The sequence below is a fragment of the Phaseolus vulgaris genome, chromosome 8 (genome assembly GCF_000499845.2).
Source record: "Phaseolus vulgaris cultivar G19833 chromosome 8, P. vulgaris v2.0, whole genome shotgun sequence".
Lineage (NCBI taxonomy): Eukaryota > Viridiplantae > Streptophyta > Magnoliopsida > Fabales > Fabaceae > Phaseolus > Phaseolus vulgaris.
Window position 1 is genome coordinate 714,861 of NC_023752.2, and position 21,584 is coordinate 736,444.

The window sequence follows — 21,584 nt, forward strand, 5'->3', positions numbered from 1 at the left end:
TCTTGTCTTTTTTCCTTTTTCCTTCCTTTTTATATTACTATTCAACTTTTATTTTTTTATTCTTCTTTTCATTTTCCTAAGTCCAATTCAAAATGTTTTAAATCCATCATAATCATCTTATGAGGTTTTGAGGGTTGTGAATTTCATTTATGTAGAAATACACTTTTCAAAACATATATAAGGGATTTTGTTAATAAAAAATCATTATTTTTACATAAGGAACATCAAAGTCAAAGTAAAGTCACAATACAAATTTAAGAACTTGTGCCAAATGACTTTCTCAGTTAATATCTCTCATGTTTGTATATGTTTGATGAATTATCTTTGATTTTCATTTATGAGATTGAGATGTGTTTATGAGAATTAGTGTAGTAAGGAAGACCAGAAAAGATTGAATTACATTGGACATGCAACCTCCCAAGAAATATAGCCATTAATCAATTAATGCATTCAAAACAGAAGAAAAAAGTCCAATTCATTTAAGTGCAAGTTTGACATGGAGTCACCAATTTCAATAGAACAATCTATGGCTGATTTGGTTTCTATTTTGTCAGTATGATTTGATTATTCTTTTTACTTGTTTAACCAATATTCTTTATTGATATTGAATTTATGTTAGAAATTTTACATTAATTAAAAATTAAAACATTTTATAATATATAAAAGAATTAAAACTTATTTGTTTAAAATACTCATTTTGTTTTCTCATTTTTCTCTGCAGTTGTGGAAGGGAACATAAAGGCCCTCATGTTTTCTCTCTGAAATGATATAAGACACAAACCAATTACTGTATGCAACACATGCTATATCTATATCTATATATTTCTCTGTCCCCTATGCATATTACATTTTTTTTTGAATCAACAGTGAAGTCACAGAACTTCTATCATCATCATCATAGCATACAAGCCCCAAATAAAAGATCAAATCAGAAGCTTTTAGAGAAAATACATGTGAAGGCTATGACTTCTAAACTAGCTCACTGATATTTGACACAGTACAGAAGTTTCACTGTCTAATCTAGATCCTCACCAAGAGAAAATGAAAGCTTGAAGCTATGAGGAGTTAGATACAGAGGAGCCACTAACCCAATTTTCAACAACTGAATCTGGTGAAACCGGGGAATGAGCCTTCTTCAAAAGTATAACTTCATCAGTCCTAATATCCAATATTTCTGTCTCTTCCCCTGCACCAACCCCACCTCTCTTGATTCCTCTTAAGATCTCCACCACCTCATTCATGGATGGTCTCATATCTCTTTCCTGTTGCAGACACCTAAAGGCCAATTCTGCCACTGCTGTTATCATCCTCCTTGTAGCATCATCCTTCTCAAACCCAAGACAAGGATCAATCAACTCATGCAGCTCCTGGTTTTGAATTCTCTTGACAAACATGTTTGCCAAGTTCACATCACTGCGGTTCCTGTTGATGTCCACAGCTTGCAATGATGATATGAGCTCAACCAAAACCACTCCAAAGCTGTAAACATCACTTTTGTAAGTGAGTTGGTAGCACTGATGATACTCAGGGTCAACATAACCAGGTGTTCCCTGTGGAACTGTTGACACATGAGTCATTAAATTATCTGGGAATTCCTTTGAGAGACCAAAATCAGCAACCTTGACGAGAAATTGATCATCCAAGAGAAGGTTGTTGGTTTTAACATCACGGTGTACGACATCATTTGCATGTAGGTAGGCTAGAGCCTCAGCTGTTTCAAGAGCAATGTTCAATCTTATAGGCCAAGGGAGTAAAGTTGATTTTGAGCTTCTTCCTTGAAGATGATAAGATACTGTTCCATTAGGTATGAATTCATAAACAAGGAGAAGCTCTCTGCTATGTTTAGAGGTGCATCCAAAGAGTGTCACAAGGTTCTTGTGCCTTAAGCGTGCTAGAATCTGAACTTCATTCAAGAACAGCGTAATACGCCTAGAGTTTATTTCATAATGACGTTTCACTGCAACTATACGTCCATCTTTGAGTTTACCTGTTTAACAAATAGAAGATTGTTCAAGAAAAAAGATTTTCCCAGTAGCAATTACATGAGCAATTGGCAGAATCTAGATATGTATTTTTCCAGATATCATATCCTAAACTATATATCTTTAGTAGAATAATTATATCATTGTATCAGAAACATATGGTATATGATAGATGAATTGTATCTGTGCATCATGGACATGAAGTTATTTTGTTACCTTTGTAAACAGTGCCAAAACCTCCCTCACCAAGTTCTCTAGAAGCATCAAAGTTTTTGGTAGCTTCCTCCAGTTCCTCATAGGTGAAGACCTGGACACCAAAGTAGTAACTCCTGGCTACTGGATCAGACTTGGAAGATTGGTAAGAAGATAGACTCTGAGACGTATTGGTGGTGGATGCAAAAGTGTCTCCACTTGAAGTTGGAGCTATGAAGAGCTCCATACTTCTTGATTTATTATAAATTTTTCTTCTTCTTTGTACCATAAAGTACCCACATCCAAGAATGACAACAAGGACTGCAACTCCTCCTACAGTAGCGCCTGATAACAATATCAATAGTAGACATTAGTACAGTTCTATTAACAAAATGGAAGCATTTAAGTATGTATAAAAAAATTAAGGAAATGGAAGTTACCTATTATTAAACCTACATTGTTGCTTTTGCCTGCAATATTCCAAACAAATAAGATGTCAAAACAAAGGATCAGAGGGATGAAAAGGAAAGGTAGTCAACAGATGAAACTAATAAAGCCTCATTTTCTCTCTAAACGATAGGGTGAACAGTGGAAGCTTGTAATTATAAATGCAAATTAAGTTGCAGGAAAAGTGACACCTCTAGAAGAAATGGAGAAAAAAAATGTATGAACCTAGGAGCCTTTCCAAACAAAATGGCAGCCACTGGTATCAGTCTACACCATAGCCTCTTCCCTTTTACTCATACAATACAAACTAATTATCCTTAAAATTCTAAGAATCATAGGCAGAATTTTCACCAAAAAAGAATGAAAATTGAGAGTTTTACACTCTTCAGTGGTCACCTGATTCATACTGATTGAGTGTGGTTTCAGACATCTAAAAGTACTCTAAAATACTATAGTTAAATAATCTAAGTAAATATTTATAGGTTTGAACATCTTTGCAAAGTTCATAATTAATTGTAAGGTTTTAGTGTTGGTTTAAAGAGTTTACTATTTATTGCTTAGATTAGATGTTCTTTGCTTTAAAATCAATTTTCAAAAGGCTTTGCCAAAATAAGTTCTACTTCAAACTCCTGATAACAAACATGTTCAAAAATCTATTAAAAGAATGTGATATATTCACAAACATTTTTTTTATGTTATCAATACTATAATTTTAATAATTTTCATATCATTTATTTACAAATTTATATATAATATTTTTTTAAACTGTAACATCACACGTTTTATACAGCAGGTTGTCGAAGTATAGTTTATATAGGTTCTTAAAATTCATGTTGAAGTAGAAAATGACATCTGAGATGTGTGTTTGATGTGGAACCAAACACCCTGAACATAGGAGACAAAAAGGGAATCAAGAGAAGAAGAGAAAAGTGAAATAAAGAGTAGTTAAAAAGAGAACGAACCAAAAGAAAAGCTGAAATACCTGGAGTTGAACACAATTTATCCCCACAAATACAAATAGGTTGGTTCTTATCAGAATCAAAGCCACAGTGGCCACCAGAACCAACACACTCAAGACACACACTGTCATAAGGATTCCAATACTTCACATTGAACCCCTTCATCAGAATCTCCCCAAGCAATGACCGGTTTTCAACCAGCCTATCAGCCTGCTCTTTGAGAATTGGCACTGCAATATGTTCTACGCATTCAACAATCCCAAGAACAGGATCCGAAGGTAAAGAACCAACCAAAGCATAAGACTCATTCAAAGCCCCTTTACTATAACAGTGAAACAAATTTTCTGGTGTTTTGGTGAACGCTGAAGTGGGTTTGCATTCATAAAACAAGGTCAGATTTTGGTTCCCCGAACCGTAGCTGAAGATGGGGTCATCGAAAGTTGAGTTCACGTACAGATGGGTGCATGTCTCGTTCCAAAGGTCTAATCTTGCCAAGGTGAGAGTTTGAGCCACCGAGTCGATACTAATGACTCGGTAGCTAACTGATGAGATGTTCAACTCGGGAACGACACCGTTTTGGCAGTTCAAATGGAACTGTGGGGGCCCACAGAAGGAGGGGCGGTCGCCGCCGGTGAAAGGGTAGGAAAGGTTGGTGATGGTGCCGCAGTTGAAGGAGGTGACGTGGCAGGTGGAGAGTGGTGCATGGGGCGGCAACGACGTCGTGGGGTGGAGAGAGAAGATGAGAGTGATGGCTACAATGGTGGTGGTGATGGTGGTCGACGACAGGGACAACATGGTTTATTGTTCTTCTGTGGTGGCAGTCCTATGAACTATGGTGCTGTGATTTTGAACTTTAAACGAAGTGAGAAGAAGAGAAAAGAAAAAAAAAAATATGAAGATGGATTTGTTTGACTTGGACTTTGACAAGGTTTGAAAAATAAAATTATAATCTGAGATTTGTAAGCTTTAGCAGTAGCAGCCGAATGAATGAATACTGTCAATTTTCTTTTCATGTTTCGTACACTTTAAAATTATTTTGTGAGAGGGTATTGAGTTAAGTCAATACAGAAATTATACTCTTATGGTATGGTTCAAAAAATGGTGGCTGTTCAAAATCTAGAAGTATGACAGAAGGGTCTCAATCAGTGTTACACATGGTTTTTGGACGTTTTGGCTGGTTGGTTCAGACGAGGAACTACATTGGAATATGTTAGTTAAGGAGAAAAGACACATAATAACATGATGATGTCACAACACATATATTTAATTCAAATGGCGGCTAGTTTAGGTGCCAATGTTTTAAAAATATGTTTATGTATCTGTCTTCAATCCCAATGTTTCAGTAGAAGAAAATGGATTGTAGAAGACTATGATTACTCATATTTTGTCCAGAAATTTAGAGAAGAGATAACAGGGAACATGAAGAACAGCAGCATGAATGGTTTACGTTTGAGTTTCATGACCAAGACCATTTCAGCAGTGATGATCACCTATGAATTAGTCAAGATTTTCATCCGTCTCATATTTTTCAAGCAAGTCAGTTCCCACCCATGAATCACTTTTTTCTTAAAACACTATTACATGCATTGAAAAGGTAATAAACAGTTTTGCCTTACTGAGCAAGTAATGTTCCTAAGAACAAGAGGTTTTGGTAAGCGATTTCAACCTTCTTTACCACCCTTATATGCATGACTTTTCTTATAACATTGAAAATATCCTGCTTTTAAATCCTTCAACATCTTGTCACATTGGATAATTTGAGGTTTGAACCCACAAAAGGGAATTTATATATATTTTGCATGAGCAAACAAAGATACAGATACAAAGTCAGGAAGTGATAATTATTTGTAGATACTTGATGAAGAACTGCAAAAATCTGGAAATTGGTTTGTTTGATCCTGGTGGTATTGGGTCTAAATCTAAGTACCATCTACAACTCCAAATCAGGTCAATTATCCATAGATTTGAACATAAAATGACGACTCAAGAAATTTTAGCAGACAAGAGATAACAGAGTTACTGGGTCCCATAAAATGAAAGATAGTTTAATTGCAGTCAAAGAAGGCAACAGATATGTTAAGAGGGAGGTGAATGTGTGAACTCTAGTTGTTGAATGCTGCTTACACCTACCTGATATCTACCATTCTATCTGCAATATTTTCAAAGAAAGGTGATGCAATAATGTTCCAAAAGGAAGTCATTGACAAGATGAATAAAAGAGGGTGAAAACCATACAAATGATGTTCCTAACAAAACTTTCATTATTATTCTTACTGCTGATCCTATTCACTACCCCACCAATAGCAGAAAATTGAGTTCGTATGAATCATGATGATGGAGGTTAAGTGTTTAAAAGGCTTATGTGACTATAGATACACTTTTTCTGGTTTTTTTACTTACAAGAAAACTTGAGATGTTTTTACTCACCTGATTTTTTACATGTGGATGGAAAAGATCCATCCCTGCAATAGCAAGCAAATTCACTTGAGCTATAACCACAATGCCCACCAGAGTTTTGGCATTCATCACACAAACTATTGTTTGCATCCCACTCCGCGCCAAAACCATTATCAAGAACGGACTTAAGATTTTCCACTGTTGAGTTTGTTTCTAGAACTTCAGCTTCTGACTCCAAAATCGGAACAACTACTCTAGATTTGCATGCTCCAAGTACTTCACCAGATTCAGAATTTTCAAGCATGCTCTCAGTCACAAAATAGTTAATCATTTGAGTTCCATTTACACTACAGTTAAACCAAGGGGAAACGCTATCTGATTGAGGAAATGAAGGACAATCATAGTAGAGAGTCAGGTTCTGAGAATCTGAACCATAGTTAAAGAAGGTGCAATCCATAGTGATGTTCCTGAGCACAGTAGGACAGATGTTGTTCCAGTAGTCAGTTCTTACAAGTTTGAGTCTATGATCCGAATCATTGACTTCAAGAACTCTGTAACTCTCTGACATAAAGCTAAGTGTTGCTACTTCACCTGTGCATTGTAGGTTAAAAGCAGGGTGGCCACAATATGGGGGTCTACCATATCCCCAGAAAGGATAACTTAGATTTTTGAGATTTGCACAATGAAATGGAGAACTGCATTTCAGATAATGCACATCATCAGCACAAGAGGTTGGAATTTGGCTTAGGGTGATGGTTATGACCAAAAATGAGAAAAAGCTGCATTGAAGAAGTTGCATCTTCAAAAACAGCTTGGTAGAGAAGAGAGAAAGAGGATTTGACACTATAATTGATAAATAGAGAAGAGGATATTAGAAGTGATTGGTGAGTTTTGAAGTGCATTCACACCTTCAGTACTATTGATGCAAACGCAAATTTAGGTGATCTGTTAACCTTTGACACAGCACCAAATATTCTTATGTTGAGTTAAAAATAGTCAAATTGGTGTTACCTAACTGTGGTTAAACATTAAAGAAAGTTTATGGGTTGGTGCTGTGTGTCTAACCGCTCAGGCCAGTTATGACCAAACTTCATGCCTAACTACTCCAAACAAACAACTCCAGCACACTCGTTTATCATGTATACAATACATTACAAATCAAAAGAGCTTTCACACCTTTAATCCAATAATATTAAAACCTGATGATTAGGTGAAAAACTACTTGTGAAATGGTCAACAGAAGAATATATCAGGAGTTTGATTTGTTGTGTATATATATATATCCCAAAAGTCAAACATTGTGATGCTCTTTGTACCGCCAGCAAGCAAGCAATTGCTGACCAGTTCTTCCAATGCTGTGGTGTTTTGTGGAAGAATCAACATAAGTTAATCGCGATCATTCACATGCTAAATGTTCTGAAGTAAAATACCCAACACCCCACTTTTGTTCCATATAAACTGCTCTTCTCTCATTCCTTGTTTAGGTGAAAAAGGTTAAGTGATCCATAAAGATAGGTTGAAAATGAGTCTGATAACATATTATGAAATAAACTTTAATTTTAACTCAATTTCATAAAACTAAGTTATAAAGTGAAGTTTGTAGTTAGATATATATTATGAAATATCTAATCAATCTCTCTGATCGATGTGGAATCCATAATGGACCTCTAATATGAACTTCTTGTTGGTTTGGCACAAGAAATTTTAGGATCAAAGACCCTTTTCTCATGCCTATGTTAGGAAAAGTGTTGTTTTGTTGTTAAAATATAATAACATGCTTCTTCAATCAGAAAGAAGCCATGTATGTTTCTTGTTTACCTACTAAACTAGAAATGGAAATGCATACATACCTGTGCATGAAGCAGAACGTGGTCCATCAACACAGAAACATTGGAATTCTCCATCTCCAACATCAACCCCACACTCTCCACCAGAATCACTGCATTTCTGGCACTCCCCGTAATCTCCCATCCATTTCAAATCAAAACCAAACCGTAACGCTTCGCTCGTTTTGTTCTCACTTACAAGGGAAGCTCTGGTTAGAAATATCGGAATCACCACAACCTTGCAATTCCCCGTGTACGAAGGTACAGGTACGAGGGTGGAGTACACATGTTGAGCCTGACATATATCAATACCAAACTCCGCCGTCGGTAGTGTAAGGGAAGGTGAATTGGAAGGGCAGTAAAACAGATTGACGTCACCAAGGTCATTATCTTGATGATCATATTGAAACAGAGTGTTACCAAACGTGTTGTTCTTGTAGTCACTCACACAGATACCATCCCAATAATCATCCCTGGCCATTGTAAGTGTCTGTGTTGTATTTTTCCAATCAAGAATACGGTACTTGATGCCATTGATGGTTATCTTGGGGACTCCTGCTTCGCATGTCAGCTTCTCTGTTCCACAATAACTATCTCTGTTTCCTCCCGAGAAGGGGTACCTGAGGTCTAGGTTGGTATTTCCGCATGTAAAAGCGCTACCACAGTTGGTGTAGTGAGCATCATCCTCACAAAGATACGTTGGAGTATTGGTTGAGACGAGGAAGAAGACAAAGATGAAGGAAGGGTGAAGAATAAGCTTAGGTTTCATTGTTGCAGGATGAAGGAAGGGTGCATGCAGAGAGAGGAAAAGGAAGAGGAGGATTGAATGAGTAAAGTAGCGCGTAGATTGTTATATTGGGAACTCTTAGTATATTTGGTGTTTCGTTTTCAATGCATGCAAATTTCAAAGCTTGATGTTTGTAAGAAACCCGAGCAAAACGGCGTCCAGAAAATTAGCATGTAAACATATTACGTGACCTTAGCTTATGTTAGATGCAGTTGTGGAATAACGTTGTTGTTACAGACACTATATTTTATGTTCCGCTTTTGTCTCATTCAAACTTTCCCAACTCTGCTTCTAGAATAATAGACCGCACTAATAAAAATTTAAACAATATTTCACGTCATCGACTTCATTTTTTTTCTACCTTTAATTTAACATTGGTTTTTATATTTGTAAATTGTTTAGTTTCTAGTTTTTTTTATTAATAAAAAATAATAAATAAATATAAATCTAATGTACAAATTAAACTGAAAACAAACACATATTTCACTCAATTAAACTTAAGCTAGTAACACCACATAAGTGTCTTGTTCAAACTAAGACACCGTTCAAAACTTTTAATCATAAACAAGCATGTTAACAGGTCTAAACATCAATCTAATTAGGAAAAACAAGCGTGTGCAACTTTGATGTAATCCAAAACCATACCTTTAATTGGATAAAAAAAATGTCAGAATGATCTATCACTCCATCTTTAAAGATGAATGTATTCTTATACTTCTAGATCTCACCAATAATTATACATAACTTATAGTACTTAATTATGCTTTATATTTTATTTTTATGTGAGAACTATCATTTTGTTAATCACACTCCAGATGCAATTAATGAGATTAAAAACGTAATTCATAAACTTTATGGGAAAAAAAGTAAAAGTAAATTTTCTCTTTTAATTTTGTAACAAAAATAAATGATTTTGCTAATATATATATATATATATATATATTAATTTGACTGACTAAAGCCAAAACTCAGCCTTCGACGCTGCTTTGACGCTGAAAATAAATCATAAAGAATGTTTTAATTCATACATATGAAGGAGTTGTTAAGAGAAAAAAAAATAGGTATAATTAGGGATAAGAATGTGTAGAATTTGAATAGATATTAATATTATAGTACTTGTTCTCATATCCGTCTTTGAAGAAAAATATATTTATATGGATAACAACTTTTTAATTTTAATTTTAATTTCGTTTCCCATTGCATGACTAATATATATATTTGTATTCCTTATGCACATTTTACTTTAATATATAGTTTATTAATTAATAAAAGTCATTAATTTTATTTTTTTCATAAATGAAATGAATTAATTTTCTTAATTTACCCAATATATCTTAAATCTTCCATACATGAGTCATAATTATGCAAGATTGAAAATATAACCTTTAATTAAAAAATTATGTAATATATTTTCATTGTAATAATCACTATTATAAGAATAAAAGTCTGCATGGTAAACAACAGCAAAAATGCTCTCTTCATCTTTTTATAAGTGTCTTTTAAGGTTGTTTTGGAATAGCCAAAAAATAGATTAACTTTTCTTGAATTTAATAAAATATCTATAAAATTTTGTATTTTATTATTTTTATTTCTACGTCACAGTAAATACATATATGTAAATTAATTACATGTTACGTGAATGATAAAGATATGAATGATAAAAAAAATAATTAATGTTGTCTTAAACTTTGAAAATATGAGTCAAATAGAAATAAAAATATCTCAAAATGTGACTTTAGAAAGGAACATATAAAATATATGTTATTTACTCTTTATATTATATATTATAGAGAGAAGAATGTTGACAGTGCAAATATGAATAGAAAATCTCGAACAACTAAATAATTTGATATATCTTAATATTTTAGTATAATAGATCATTTATATTATTATAATTCTTTGAATTCAAATATAAAAACTCCTTAAATTGAAAGTATTTCAAAATATGTAAAGGTTGAATGGTGTGACTCATTAATAACAATCATATTAGAAAATATGGATAAACTCTAAAAGTCTAACAATGGTGCATAAACATACTTAGAACATATTATAAAAACTTAATGTTTTAAGATTTTAAGTAAAATGTTCAATTTTGAGTAGTTGATACATGATTGACTTTTAACTCATTGATAAATATCTTTCTAATATTTATGATCTTCTTATCTTTAACAAAGAACATTCCTCTGAATACAACCCATAAGTACAAAACAAGGATGAAAAAAACTTCTAATATCCACAAATAAATTAAGAAATGTAACAAATTTTCTTGATTTTAATCAAAAATTTATTTTATTATTTTCATTTATATATATAAATTTAATAAAATACTACATATTAATTAAGAATTAATAAGGATATAAATAAGAAATAGTAATTAATGTGGTACTGGAATTTAAAAATAATAATTTTATAGAAATTTTAATTATTATTTTTTTTTTAAAAAGTAAGCCTAACTATGATTTAGTTTTTTTTCAATCATTCAATTTCAGACTTCCTGGTAGCATAATTAGTCAAGATGCATACTTTAAAAAAATGACATGAATTATGAAAGTTATCTTCATAACTTATCAGATTTTGAGGAAATGTATTATACTATTACTATTAGAAATAGAATAGTAAAAATCAACCCTAGAATTAGTGTCATATAATTCATTTTTCATGTTTGATAGAGAAAAATTGAGGCTCCAAGTTAGAATTGAATATCTAATAGCTTCACCAATCACAATTTCTAAATAGGTGCAAACCCAGTTATTAGATATTATGATATTTTATAATATATAACTAGGTGCAAACCTAATCAGTTATTTAATATTATAATATTTTATAATATATAAGTATGTGCAAACCTAATCTTGTAAATCAGTTTTATAAGATTGAATTAGGTAATTCTAACCTTGTGCCAGAACTTACGGGCCGGAGGATAGTCTCAGGTAAACAGTTTCTATGGGACGTAGGCCTCTCCAAAGGTAACGGAGGCTTTCCTCGGGCCAGACAGAGATTTTACCAATTAGAATTTCTAAATTCTCATCACGCCAAATTAGCATAAGATTATTAAAAACTCTTTCATTCCACTTCATCTTATAAATCAGTTTTATAAAATTGAGTTATAATTAAAGTTTCCTTCTTCTTCTTGTTTAGTTTCAATCTCTCTTTGCTTTCCAAACAATCTTAATATGGAACTCTATTCCCTAAAGTCCCCAAGGTATCGTGTGAAACAATACATGAAACTGTCATTGGCTGAAGATTTCAGATCTACCTACGACTAAGGGACAAGGAATTAGACCAAACATATACTTTGACCCACATCATAAACAACCTTCATATCAGGCTGAGGATTCTACTGGAACTAAATCACACTTCAAACTTCAAATGATGGATCAAGACAAATTACGTGACATGTTCACATTAAATGACCATTTTAACTCCTCGTCAAACACAAATCAGAAAGTGTGAAAGAACTTAGACGTACGTACCTGAAGATGTTTTGATATCTGGTGAGAAACCAGGACAAGGTCCATCTCTGCAGAAACATGCTGTTTGCTGTGAAGACCCTTCAACACCGCATACTCCACCAGATCTTTCACACTTCTCACATTCTCCAACACCCACCACCCATCTCACCACAAACCCTTCTGCGATTGCCTCATGCACTTTGATGAAATCATCAATCTCCACCAATGACAGAGGAACCGGAACAACCACACTAGTTTTGCAAGACATAAGTGGAACTGACCCAATCTGAGCATAAACGTTTTCCCCCAAAGCTTCATTACAAGGAACAAAGGTGGGAGGCAAAGACTTTGATAAAGGACTACAACCATAAGAAAGGGTGAGATTTTTATAGGGTGTCTCATAAACGTAGAGCTGAGTATCAAGGGTGGTGCTGACATGATTTGGTTTGCACAAGTCTTCTAAGTAATCTTTTCTAGTGATTTTCAAAGTATGGCTTTCTGGGTTGGCTTCCAAAACCTGGTACTGAACATCCTTAATGGTTATGTAGCTGGTCTCTTTTTCACATGTGAGTTGCATCAGAGGGTGGCCACACTCTTTTGGTCGGTTCTTACCCCAGAATGGAAAACCGATGTTTGTTGTTTTTCCACAGCTTATGAGATTACCACAGTTTCTGTAACCATCGTTGGAGCATAAACATGAGTGTATGTTGATGAGTATGAGGAAGATAACTGAGTGATGAAGTGTAGTGATGAGAGGGAGGTGAACACTGTGAGAAGCCATTGGAGAGTTGAAAGAAAAAGTCAGCAACAATGTTGAAGGAGATAATTTAAGATGGAAAATGATAATTTCAGATCCTAAATAAAAATCACGACATTGCTTTCTAAGACATAGTCTGCAGAGGAATCTGAATTCTGAACTGCAGTGACTGTGACTTAAGGAAAAAGTTTGGATTGTTGAGTTGACTTTGCAAATTTTTAGTATGAAAATTAAAATAATTTCAACAACCTTTCATTGATCTATTTTTTTTATGCCCTTATTCTACAATCAAAGAAAAATTGCCTTGTTTTTTTTTTATTAATAAATAAATAAAATAAAATATAACATTTGATAGGAGTGTTCTAACTCTTTTATAATATATTTAAGGTCCACTTACATTAGTAACATAAGAATAACTAACAACTAGTGCAATTCAATATCTTTTAAGTTCCAAACCTAATAATGCGATAATTTTATGGAAAGTAGAGAAACTACAAATCCGAAAAAAAACATAAACCTAGCACCACACACTCACGTGAAATGTCTATTTTATTTTTAATGATTTTAAATTTTTGCTTTTTGGATATTTATATCCGTAAGTCAAATTATAAAGTTCTGGATATATAAATTCGAAACTAATATGTCACTTTCGGATTTTATCATTTGGAAGCTTATTTGGACAGCATAAATGACATTCCAGATATCAAGATCCGTAAGCAAACATAAATGAGTTCCGGATCTCAATCCCCAACACCATTTACCACACACCATTCCAGATATGAAAATCCAAAAATTTAAATGAAATATGAAAATGACCTTCTGAATTTCAAAATTCATAATGTATAAAAATGACTTCCAAATATTGAAATCCGTAAGCAAATGTGTGAAAATGGCAGAGTGGAGTTTTAAAATTTTCGTTGGATGCGAGTCAAAATTGATTGGGTGCGGGAATCAATTGCCAACTTATAAATTCTTTACATCCAAATAAAACAAAAAAAAAATCAAAAATCAAAACAATGTAAAGAAAAATAATTCTTTTCTTCGTTATCTCGAAAATCATTTCCATGCAATAAACAATAAATCCTTTATAGTTACTTAATTTCATTATGTTTATCAAAAGACTGACTAATTAAAATTTATTATAGATTAAAGTTAAAATAAAAATGATATACTTAATATTATTATTATTATTTTTATAATAAGCATAAATAATTTATTTAGTATCCACTATAGTCCAAATTAATTTTGCGACTCATTCAAGTACACGCAAGGTGTCTTTTCTAAAAAACAAGACACTTGTTCTGCACCTAATTCCATAAATATTGTTTAGCCATTTTTTAAGCTATACTTGATTAGTTTAATACTTAGATTATATAAAATGTGATGACATAATATAAAATTAACTATTCGTTTAATAAATCTTTGAGACAAATATTATTAAGGATTTTATAAACTTTTAAATAAAAGTTAAAATTATTATAAAATCTTAAAAATAATATAACATAGTGTAATTAATTCACAAAAATTAAATTAACATTTCAAAGCATGATTAGTTAGTTACTGATATATTGTAAGTTGCTGAATGTGAGTTAAAAGCATGAAAAGGATTAGGTTTGGTGATCACTTGATAGAGTTGTTCAAGTTTCATTAAGAGTTTTATTCGAATAAAAAATTTCAAAAACTTTATAATATTGTACTAAAGTTTAGATTATTAATTAAACGAGTTTGAATAGGGTTAGTTTGATTAACTTATTTAAACACAAAAGATGTATAAGTATATTTAACACTTCCGAATTCACTCCTAAAAACAAAAGAAAATTAATAAAGTAATAGTAATTATATTATTTTGAATATGGTTATGTTGCTTGAAATTATGACTATAATAATTTTAGCCTAATAATTAGAAATTCAAATTAATTTGAATAAGGTTGCAAATGCAAAAAATAAAAGATACATTAAGTTATACTGACCAATATTCTTAGGATATATTTTCTTAATCAGAAATTACAGTAAAATAAGTTGAAATTAAAATAAGATACAATAGTAGTAGTTTTTTAAATAAAAATTAATCTTTTATTTCCTTAATCTTGCTCTTAGAAACCTTTTTTTCGTAAGTTAGTGACTATCTCTTCTTTACAGATGAAAATGATTAGATTGAGAATCCAATTTTTTATACAATCATATTATAATTTTTAATATTATTATTTTAATATATATATATATATTTTTATATTATTTAATTCTAAATTTATCTTTTATTATATATATTAATTCATAAACTCTATCACACCAAAAATTAAAATACAAATACAATTCTAAAGAGTGGGTAAGGAAATTGATATGAGATTGAATGAAAAGAATGAAAAGAGAAGCTTTGATTTCCCCAAAGAATCATTGGGTGAATTGAGAAGCAAGAAGGAAAGAGACAAAAGTTGGTTGAGTTAAGAAAGGAACAAAATTGTGAAGTGAAGAACTCATTGACTCACAAAGCCATTAATCTTTATGTCCAATACTTCTGAACAAATTTGTCCCATAGTGTGATAGAAAGACAAGAGCTCTGACAACTGTTCCACTGTCATTTTCCCCATCACACCTCTTGCCATCTTTTCTCTTTCCTCATTCAGCTTCAGTCTCTCTATGTATGATCCTGCATTCCTAACTGTTGCACCCATTTGCTTTAACCTGTTCTCTTGCTGCACACTCAAGGCTGTGTTCGACTGCAAATTTATCATCAAATCAATACACACAACACAAAACAAAACATAGGTACTGCATAATGTGACTGTGAGAAAGATATAAACAAATGTTTGTTCTTGAGGTTTTATATCCTATAATAATCATAGTAACATGTTATTCTGTTGTGGCTTGTCCTTTGATATAGTTATTTGAGTGTTTTCAATGTCATTAGAATTTTACTCTAATAATAAAGGTTTCTGTCATAAACTGCTGTGCAAGTTAGTACCTCAAGAAACTCTGCACCAACTTCAAGTTCAGAGTCTTTGGTGGAATTGGTTCCACGACCAGCGTTGTAGAGGTTTTTGGCAAGTGAGAAACTACGCACTATAATCTTCCTTTTGTTTTCCATTTCTTTATTAAGCTTAATAGGCTTTTGTACTGGTGTGTTCAACTTCTTCTGATAAGCAACAACTGCTTTTACAAATTCCTGCAGTTTCCATGAAATTGCAAATGTGAACTCAACTATAGCCAATGCCAATACATGAACAACATTAAAATGGATCATGAAAAAAATTCATATATATTTTCAAACCTTGTAAGCAAAGGGGCATCCTGGGTAATCAAACTCATCCGAATCAGGCTTCCTCATACGCTCAGGGTGAAATTGCAATCCCATAATGAACTTACCCTCTTCTGGATTATAAGCATCAGGGTCATAAAACCCTTCAATCAAACCATCAGGTGCAAAGGCCATTGGAACAAAACGTTGTGCCAATCTCTTGACCCCTTGATGATGATAGCTATTAACCCAAATATCCATTTTTCCATCTTCTAAAGAATCCTTAAACCAATGATGCAAAGGGGTGTCCTCAACCACTTCCACATCATGCCTGTGCCCATCATAATCGTCATAGTTTATGTGCATCACCCTTTTACTCTCAGGGCACTTCACCGAAATCTCCTTCCCAATGTCCTGATAAAGGGTACCCCCACATGCCACATTAAGAATCTGTGACCCCCTGCAGATTCCCAAATAGGGAATGTTCCTCTCCAGGCATAGCTTCGCGAGGCTCAACTCAATCGAGTCTTTCTCTTTATCAATGGCCGTGTCACTCGCATGGAGCCTTCTAATCTCTTCCAACTCCTCCTGTGAAAGACCCGAGGTATCTTCTTCATACCAAGAGGGATCAATGTCCTCCCCTTCACACAGAAGCACGCCATGGATTGGCTCGAAGCTCTCCAACAACGTGTGCAACCCAGAAACACGAGGAACTATCACCGGCACAGCACCATACCCTACTATAAGATCCAGGTGATATTCCCCTGAACAAAAATCATAAAAAATCACGTTTTTATCAAAAGGGTCATGCCATAATTTCTCCCACATGATTGAAAAATTGCATGTATTTGCAATTGCATACTAAATCATATAATAACACGTTTTCATCAAAAAGGGTCATGTCATAACTTCTCTCACATGATTGAAAAATGATTAAGGCTTGCATACTAAATTTTCAGAAACGTTATTCATACGATAATATTTTTCTGACCATGTTGGATGAAACACGAAAGAAAAAGGAGAAAACATAACATACCGACGAAATCAACGAACTTGTTCTTGCGAACGGTTCGTCTAGAGACAATGAGAACACGAGGGAGAATAACGGAGAGATCGGTGGACATTGTTGTGGCGATGGAGATTTGGTAACGGCTATGATGCGTATAATGTGTACGATAAGATGAGACACTATATAGAGATGGTATATGATGTGGATAAGGATGAGGATTAGGATTAGGGATTGAAATTGATTATTAATGAAAAAGTGGATTTTGTGAGTTATGGGTGACGGGTTGGAAGGGATATATACAGGGAGAAACAACGTTGGAGGCACAGAAAAATAAGGAAACTTTTTCGTGCTTCCGCGTATGATCAACGATTTCAGAGCTTTCAATTTCGTTTTGTTCTTATAATGTTTTTTAATAGGTTAGTTTTTGCCCACGTTTTTCTTTTAAATAAAACTTTTATTCTCCTTGCTTCAATTTTGGAGGCGGCGCCTATATAAACCCCAATTTTTTATTATATTCACAACTGTTACATTTTAGACTTAGCATATATAACTAATAGGATGATCATACATAATATAATATGATAATATATATATATATATATATATTATATAATTATAAATTGATAATAAAGATTTAAGTTTATAAATATTATTATAAAGTGGAGTTTAAACCTAACTAAACCTCATAAAACCACTCATGAGATTGAAGTTTGCACTCATTTATATATAGTGAAGACTCTAATCTCTAGTTGTTATGGGATCTCTAATAAATATATTTTAGTTTTTTTTATAATAAAAGGATATTTCTCATAGTTAATTAAAAAAAATATTTTTTATTTTTATAATTATAATAAAAATTTATACAATAAATTTAAATTTTTTGTGTAGAACTGTGTTAAAATTGTCAAAAATTTAATAAATATTTTTTGAATTGAACATCGATACGTGTTTTACAAGTGTGGTACGAGTGTCGATATCCGATATATGTGTTCGACACAGACAAACAAGCCGTCCGATTTAGACATAGTTTTTTTTAATGATTAATATATAAGAATGCGTTTTAAGTTAATTCAAAAATTAAAAAAAAAATTAAAATGTATGTCTGTATGTTAGGGTTTATACTCAATATTTTGAATGATATTTTTATTAACTATAAATGGTTACATTGGTGTGGTGTATGGATTGATATTCTTCTGAATGATTCTCCTTATGTTATTATTTGCAAAACCCTTATATTGTGAATGTATTATATAAAATATAAAATATTAGTCCACGTTAATAATTTATAATATTATATTTATTTAAAACAAGTGGAAAAGAGTTTAGCCGACTTAAAATATTTCTGGTTAGATAGAATTAGTATTTGACTAACAGAGAAGAAGGTGGCACTTAGGTGTGTCAAAGTAGGATTTGGATAATTGGAAATAATTAAGTAATTACAATAACACGAGGTGATTATTTATATTAATATTAAATATTGAGAATTTGCAGAGCTTATCCAGTTTTGCCACGTTGGAATAAAATGCTCTTTTGTAGTCTTTGCTTTATTATATGCATTTTGAGTAATGGTTTGAGTGTAACAATATTGAGCGTGACGTAATTAAGAGAGAAAAAGATAAGCAAAGTGCAACTACGAATTGCTTCGTCACTGCCTACGTAATAACTTCACCAATTACTAAGTCATTTCACATCAAAAAATTCCTATATAAACACTTATTTGTATCTGTCGACAATCATAAATAATAATTTTAGATACTCAAAATATTTATATAACTGTTATAGTAAAGAAAATATTTTGCAACATTTATTTTCTTATCTGTGTTGATCATATCATTTTTTTTTCTTATATACACTAATGTTTTCTTTCCATTCTATTTGTTTATAGTCTTAAAGCTATATTTTAAAATTAATTACAATTATATATATTTTAAAATTAATTACAATTATATATATTCAGTCAATCTTTATAATTAACACTCTCTCCATCTTATGAAAAAGTAAATAAAATCAATATTTTTCATTAATTTTAGACATCGAGATTAAGATCATTTTGGCACATAATTGGTTCAGTCCATTATCTCATAATCTGAACCTTAAACACAAGTTAATAAAACTGACAATTTTGTAGAAATCAAAACAAAGTTTAACGAAAAATATAAGAATAAAAACATATTTTTCTCATAACAATTTCACTTTGTAATTTTTCCTGCACATTTAGGCATATTAATAAATGAAAACTCAAGGTTTATCTCTATTAATTTTTCACCATACATGAATATCTTATTATAATGAATCACGAGAATGTTTATTTTATTTTTTCATAGACTGTATTTTATTATTTAGGATAAAAAAATTAAAAATAAAATTAAGTGGGATAGTCTCTCTCACGATCGAAGGCCTCACCATCATGCTGCTTTCTATAACAATCATCACATTTTACATTATTTATTAATATTTCAAAGTTTTATTATATATTATCATATCATATTTTGATATAATGATAAAAAAAACAATTAAATGTCTGAGCCCGGGTTCGAACCGGGGACCTCTAGTGTGTGAGACTAGCGTGATAACCAACTACACCACCCAGACCATTTCATATTTGTGTCCTAAAGACTAACATAATTATATAAATTGTTTTCTATAACATTTTTTAATTTTTTAGATATTTTAAACCAAAAAAATTATATTTCAAGTATTAGTTTTTGAAGGCTTAAAATTACTCAAAAGTAATTCTTTATAACAGTTTTATATCTAGAGACTTGATTAAAAAAACTGATAAGATCAAATATCCAATTAAAACAAGTTATTTAAACATTTTCAATTAATAAGGAACCTGTTTATAGTGTAAGTGTAATTTGTGAAAACATTAGGAGGTATCAATATAATTTTCTGTTATATATATTTTTTCTTCATTTCCACAATATCAGAAAAATCTTTAACAAGGAAATTGGTGAAGAAGGGAAGAAGAGAAGAGAGTATATATGCCACTCTGAACATCATTATTTCTTTATATATAACTCTGAAGATAGACATAGATGATTCCTGGTGAATACAACATGTATATCATATTCAACTGCAGAACTCTTAAAAGGCACCAAAGTATACTGAACCGGTATAATATGATAAGACACAAAGGTAGAGTGACACAGTATATATATATATAAGCTTAATTCATACACACAAAGCATGAGTATATATAAAACATGTTCACTCAGACAAAAGTTCATCACGAATTGACACATCATATTAAAATGATGTGAGAAAAAAGTGGTGAACAGTGTCCGTGTGAAGATGGTTTATAGGACTGAAAGTGTGTATAAATTAAGGTGTGTTGTTGGTTTGTGTACTCAGCAAGTAGGGTAGGGTACCCCACAAGTTTTAAGAACGGCTTTGGCACGGGGAGAGTTGACATACTGCTTAAGGGCAGGGTTGTTGATGTAACTACATAGGCATGGCTTTTGCTCCTTCAGCTTCTGACAGCAAGCTTGTGAAGGTGCACTGCCGCCAGTGATTGCTGAAAGACATGGGGTCAACTGTGTTGGGGAACAAGTTGCTGCCTCAGCCACAGGTCCCACATCGCTCAGAACTAGGGCCATGAGAACCACTGCACACACAACACAGTTCTTCATCTTCATCATCATCATAAGTTACCAACACAACAAACACAAGAAAGAAGACAAGAAACAAGGTTAATTTGTTAAGGTTAACTGAGTGGAAGAGACAGTGAAAAGAATGTGGGAGTGGAAGGTTTATATAAGAAGAGAAGAGTGAGTGAGTGTGGTTAGTGGTTTGGTTTGAATTAATGATAATGGGGTCTATGGGTGGGAAGTAATGGAAAATGTCCCCACAATATTAATGGGAGGTTTGTTGGGGTGATACTATACTCACAATTATTTTGCATTAACACCACCGCCACCCAAAATTTCGTGGCATTTAAATAGTGGTATCTGTGTAATGATAGGACTAATATCACCTTAATTTCAATCCAATGGACCCTACATGTTTGGTAAGGGTCATTTTATCATCTATTAAACCCTAAACCTTATATTCTAATTCTATAAGAAAATCACACTCGAAAATCCACCAACACACTAAAGTTGAGATCTTTCAGAAAATAGATTCATATTCGAAGGGTGCATAATTGCATGGATAAGCTCAAATTAACCTGTTAATTTAGAATTCAATTCGGTTCTAAGGTATCGAAAAGAAATTAGAATGTAATCATATCGGTTCATTCGGATATAAAAGAAAGATTTTTCTATTAATTCAAACGCTCTACTACAAGATATGGATAGAGAAAGATGAAAAGATCGAGGATTTCACATAGTACTTTTGATCAAAAAATCGATCTAATTTTTTTTTTTTGTACTTTTGGCTCGATGATGAAATGGGTCAGATTCTACAAAACAAAACCTTGTGGGAGTTAAGGAATACTTATTATTTAGGAAAACTATATAATCATTATAAGAAAATCATTAAATAGAAACTAATTTTAGATACCAAAATAGTTAGTTACTATATTGACTAAATTAGAGACT

At 32.2% G+C, this 21,584-nt stretch overlaps 3 protein-coding genes, 1 non-coding gene and 1 pseudogene across 4 annotated transcripts; all 5 read right to left on the reverse strand.

Moving 5' to 3' along the window:
- Positions 1 to 784: 784 nt before the first annotated feature.
- Positions 785 to 8,714, reverse strand: LOC137824368 (LEAF RUST 10 DISEASE-RESISTANCE LOCUS RECEPTOR-LIKE PROTEIN KINASE-like 1.4; annotated as a pseudogene).
- Positions 8,715 to 12,049: 3,335 nt separating this feature from the next.
- On the reverse strand, positions 12,050 to 12,823 carry LOC137823446 (LEAF RUST 10 DISEASE-RESISTANCE LOCUS RECEPTOR-LIKE PROTEIN KINASE-like 2.1). The gene has a single exon (XM_068628584.1). The coding sequence runs from the start codon at positions 12,821 to 12,823 to the stop codon at positions 12,050 to 12,052; it is 774 nt and encodes a 257-aa protein (XP_068484685.1).
- A 2,306-nt stretch (positions 12,824 to 15,129) lies between these two features.
- On the reverse strand, positions 15,130 to 17,453 carry LOC137824367 (putative glutamine amidotransferase GAT1_2.1). The gene is made up of 4 exons (XM_068629999.1): positions 17,071 to 17,453; positions 16,068 to 16,798; positions 15,762 to 15,962; positions 15,130 to 15,516 (listed from the first exon to the last, which is right to left on the reverse strand). The coding sequence occupies exons 1-4, from the start codon at positions 17,156 to 17,158 to the stop codon at positions 15,274 to 15,276; spliced, it is 1,263 nt and encodes a 420-aa protein (XP_068486100.1). The 5' UTR covers positions 17,159 to 17,453; the 3' UTR covers positions 15,130 to 15,273.
- Positions 17,454 to 19,561: 2,108 nt separating this feature from the next.
- TRNAV-CAC (transfer RNA valine (anticodon CAC)) lies at positions 19,562 to 19,635 on the reverse strand. Its single transcript has one exon. It is a non-coding gene; the product is annotated as a tRNA-Val (tRNA).
- Positions 19,636 to 20,028: 393 nt separating this feature from the next.
- Positions 20,029 to 20,781, reverse strand: LOC137824370 (probable non-specific lipid-transfer protein AKCS9). The gene has a single exon (XM_068630002.1). The coding sequence runs from the start codon at positions 20,688 to 20,690 to the stop codon at positions 20,394 to 20,396; it is 297 nt and encodes a 98-aa protein (XP_068486103.1). The 5' UTR covers positions 20,691 to 20,781; the 3' UTR covers positions 20,029 to 20,393.
- Between the last annotated feature and the right edge of the window lie 803 nt (positions 20,782 to 21,584).

Coding starts and splice junctions, on each gene's coding strand:
- LOC137824367 (XM_068629999.1), bottom strand. CDS start 17,158: ATGTCCACCGATCTCTCCGTTATTCTCCCTCGTGTTCTCATTGTCTCT. Junction 15,963..16,067: donor GATGCCCCTTTGCTTACAAG/GTTTGAAAATAT, acceptor TGGAAACTGCAG/GAATTTGTAAAAGCAGTTGT. Junction 15,517..15,761: donor TTGGTGCAGAGTTTCTTGAG/GTACTAACTTGC, acceptor ATAAATTTGCAG/TCGAACACAGCCTTGAGTGT.
- LOC137823446 (XM_068628584.1), bottom strand. CDS start 12,823: ATGGCTTCTCACAGTGTTCACCTCCCTCTCATCACTACACTTCATCAC.
- LOC137824370 (XM_068630002.1), bottom strand. CDS start 20,690: ATGATGATGATGAAGATGAAGAACTGTGTTGTGTGTGCAGTGGTTCTC.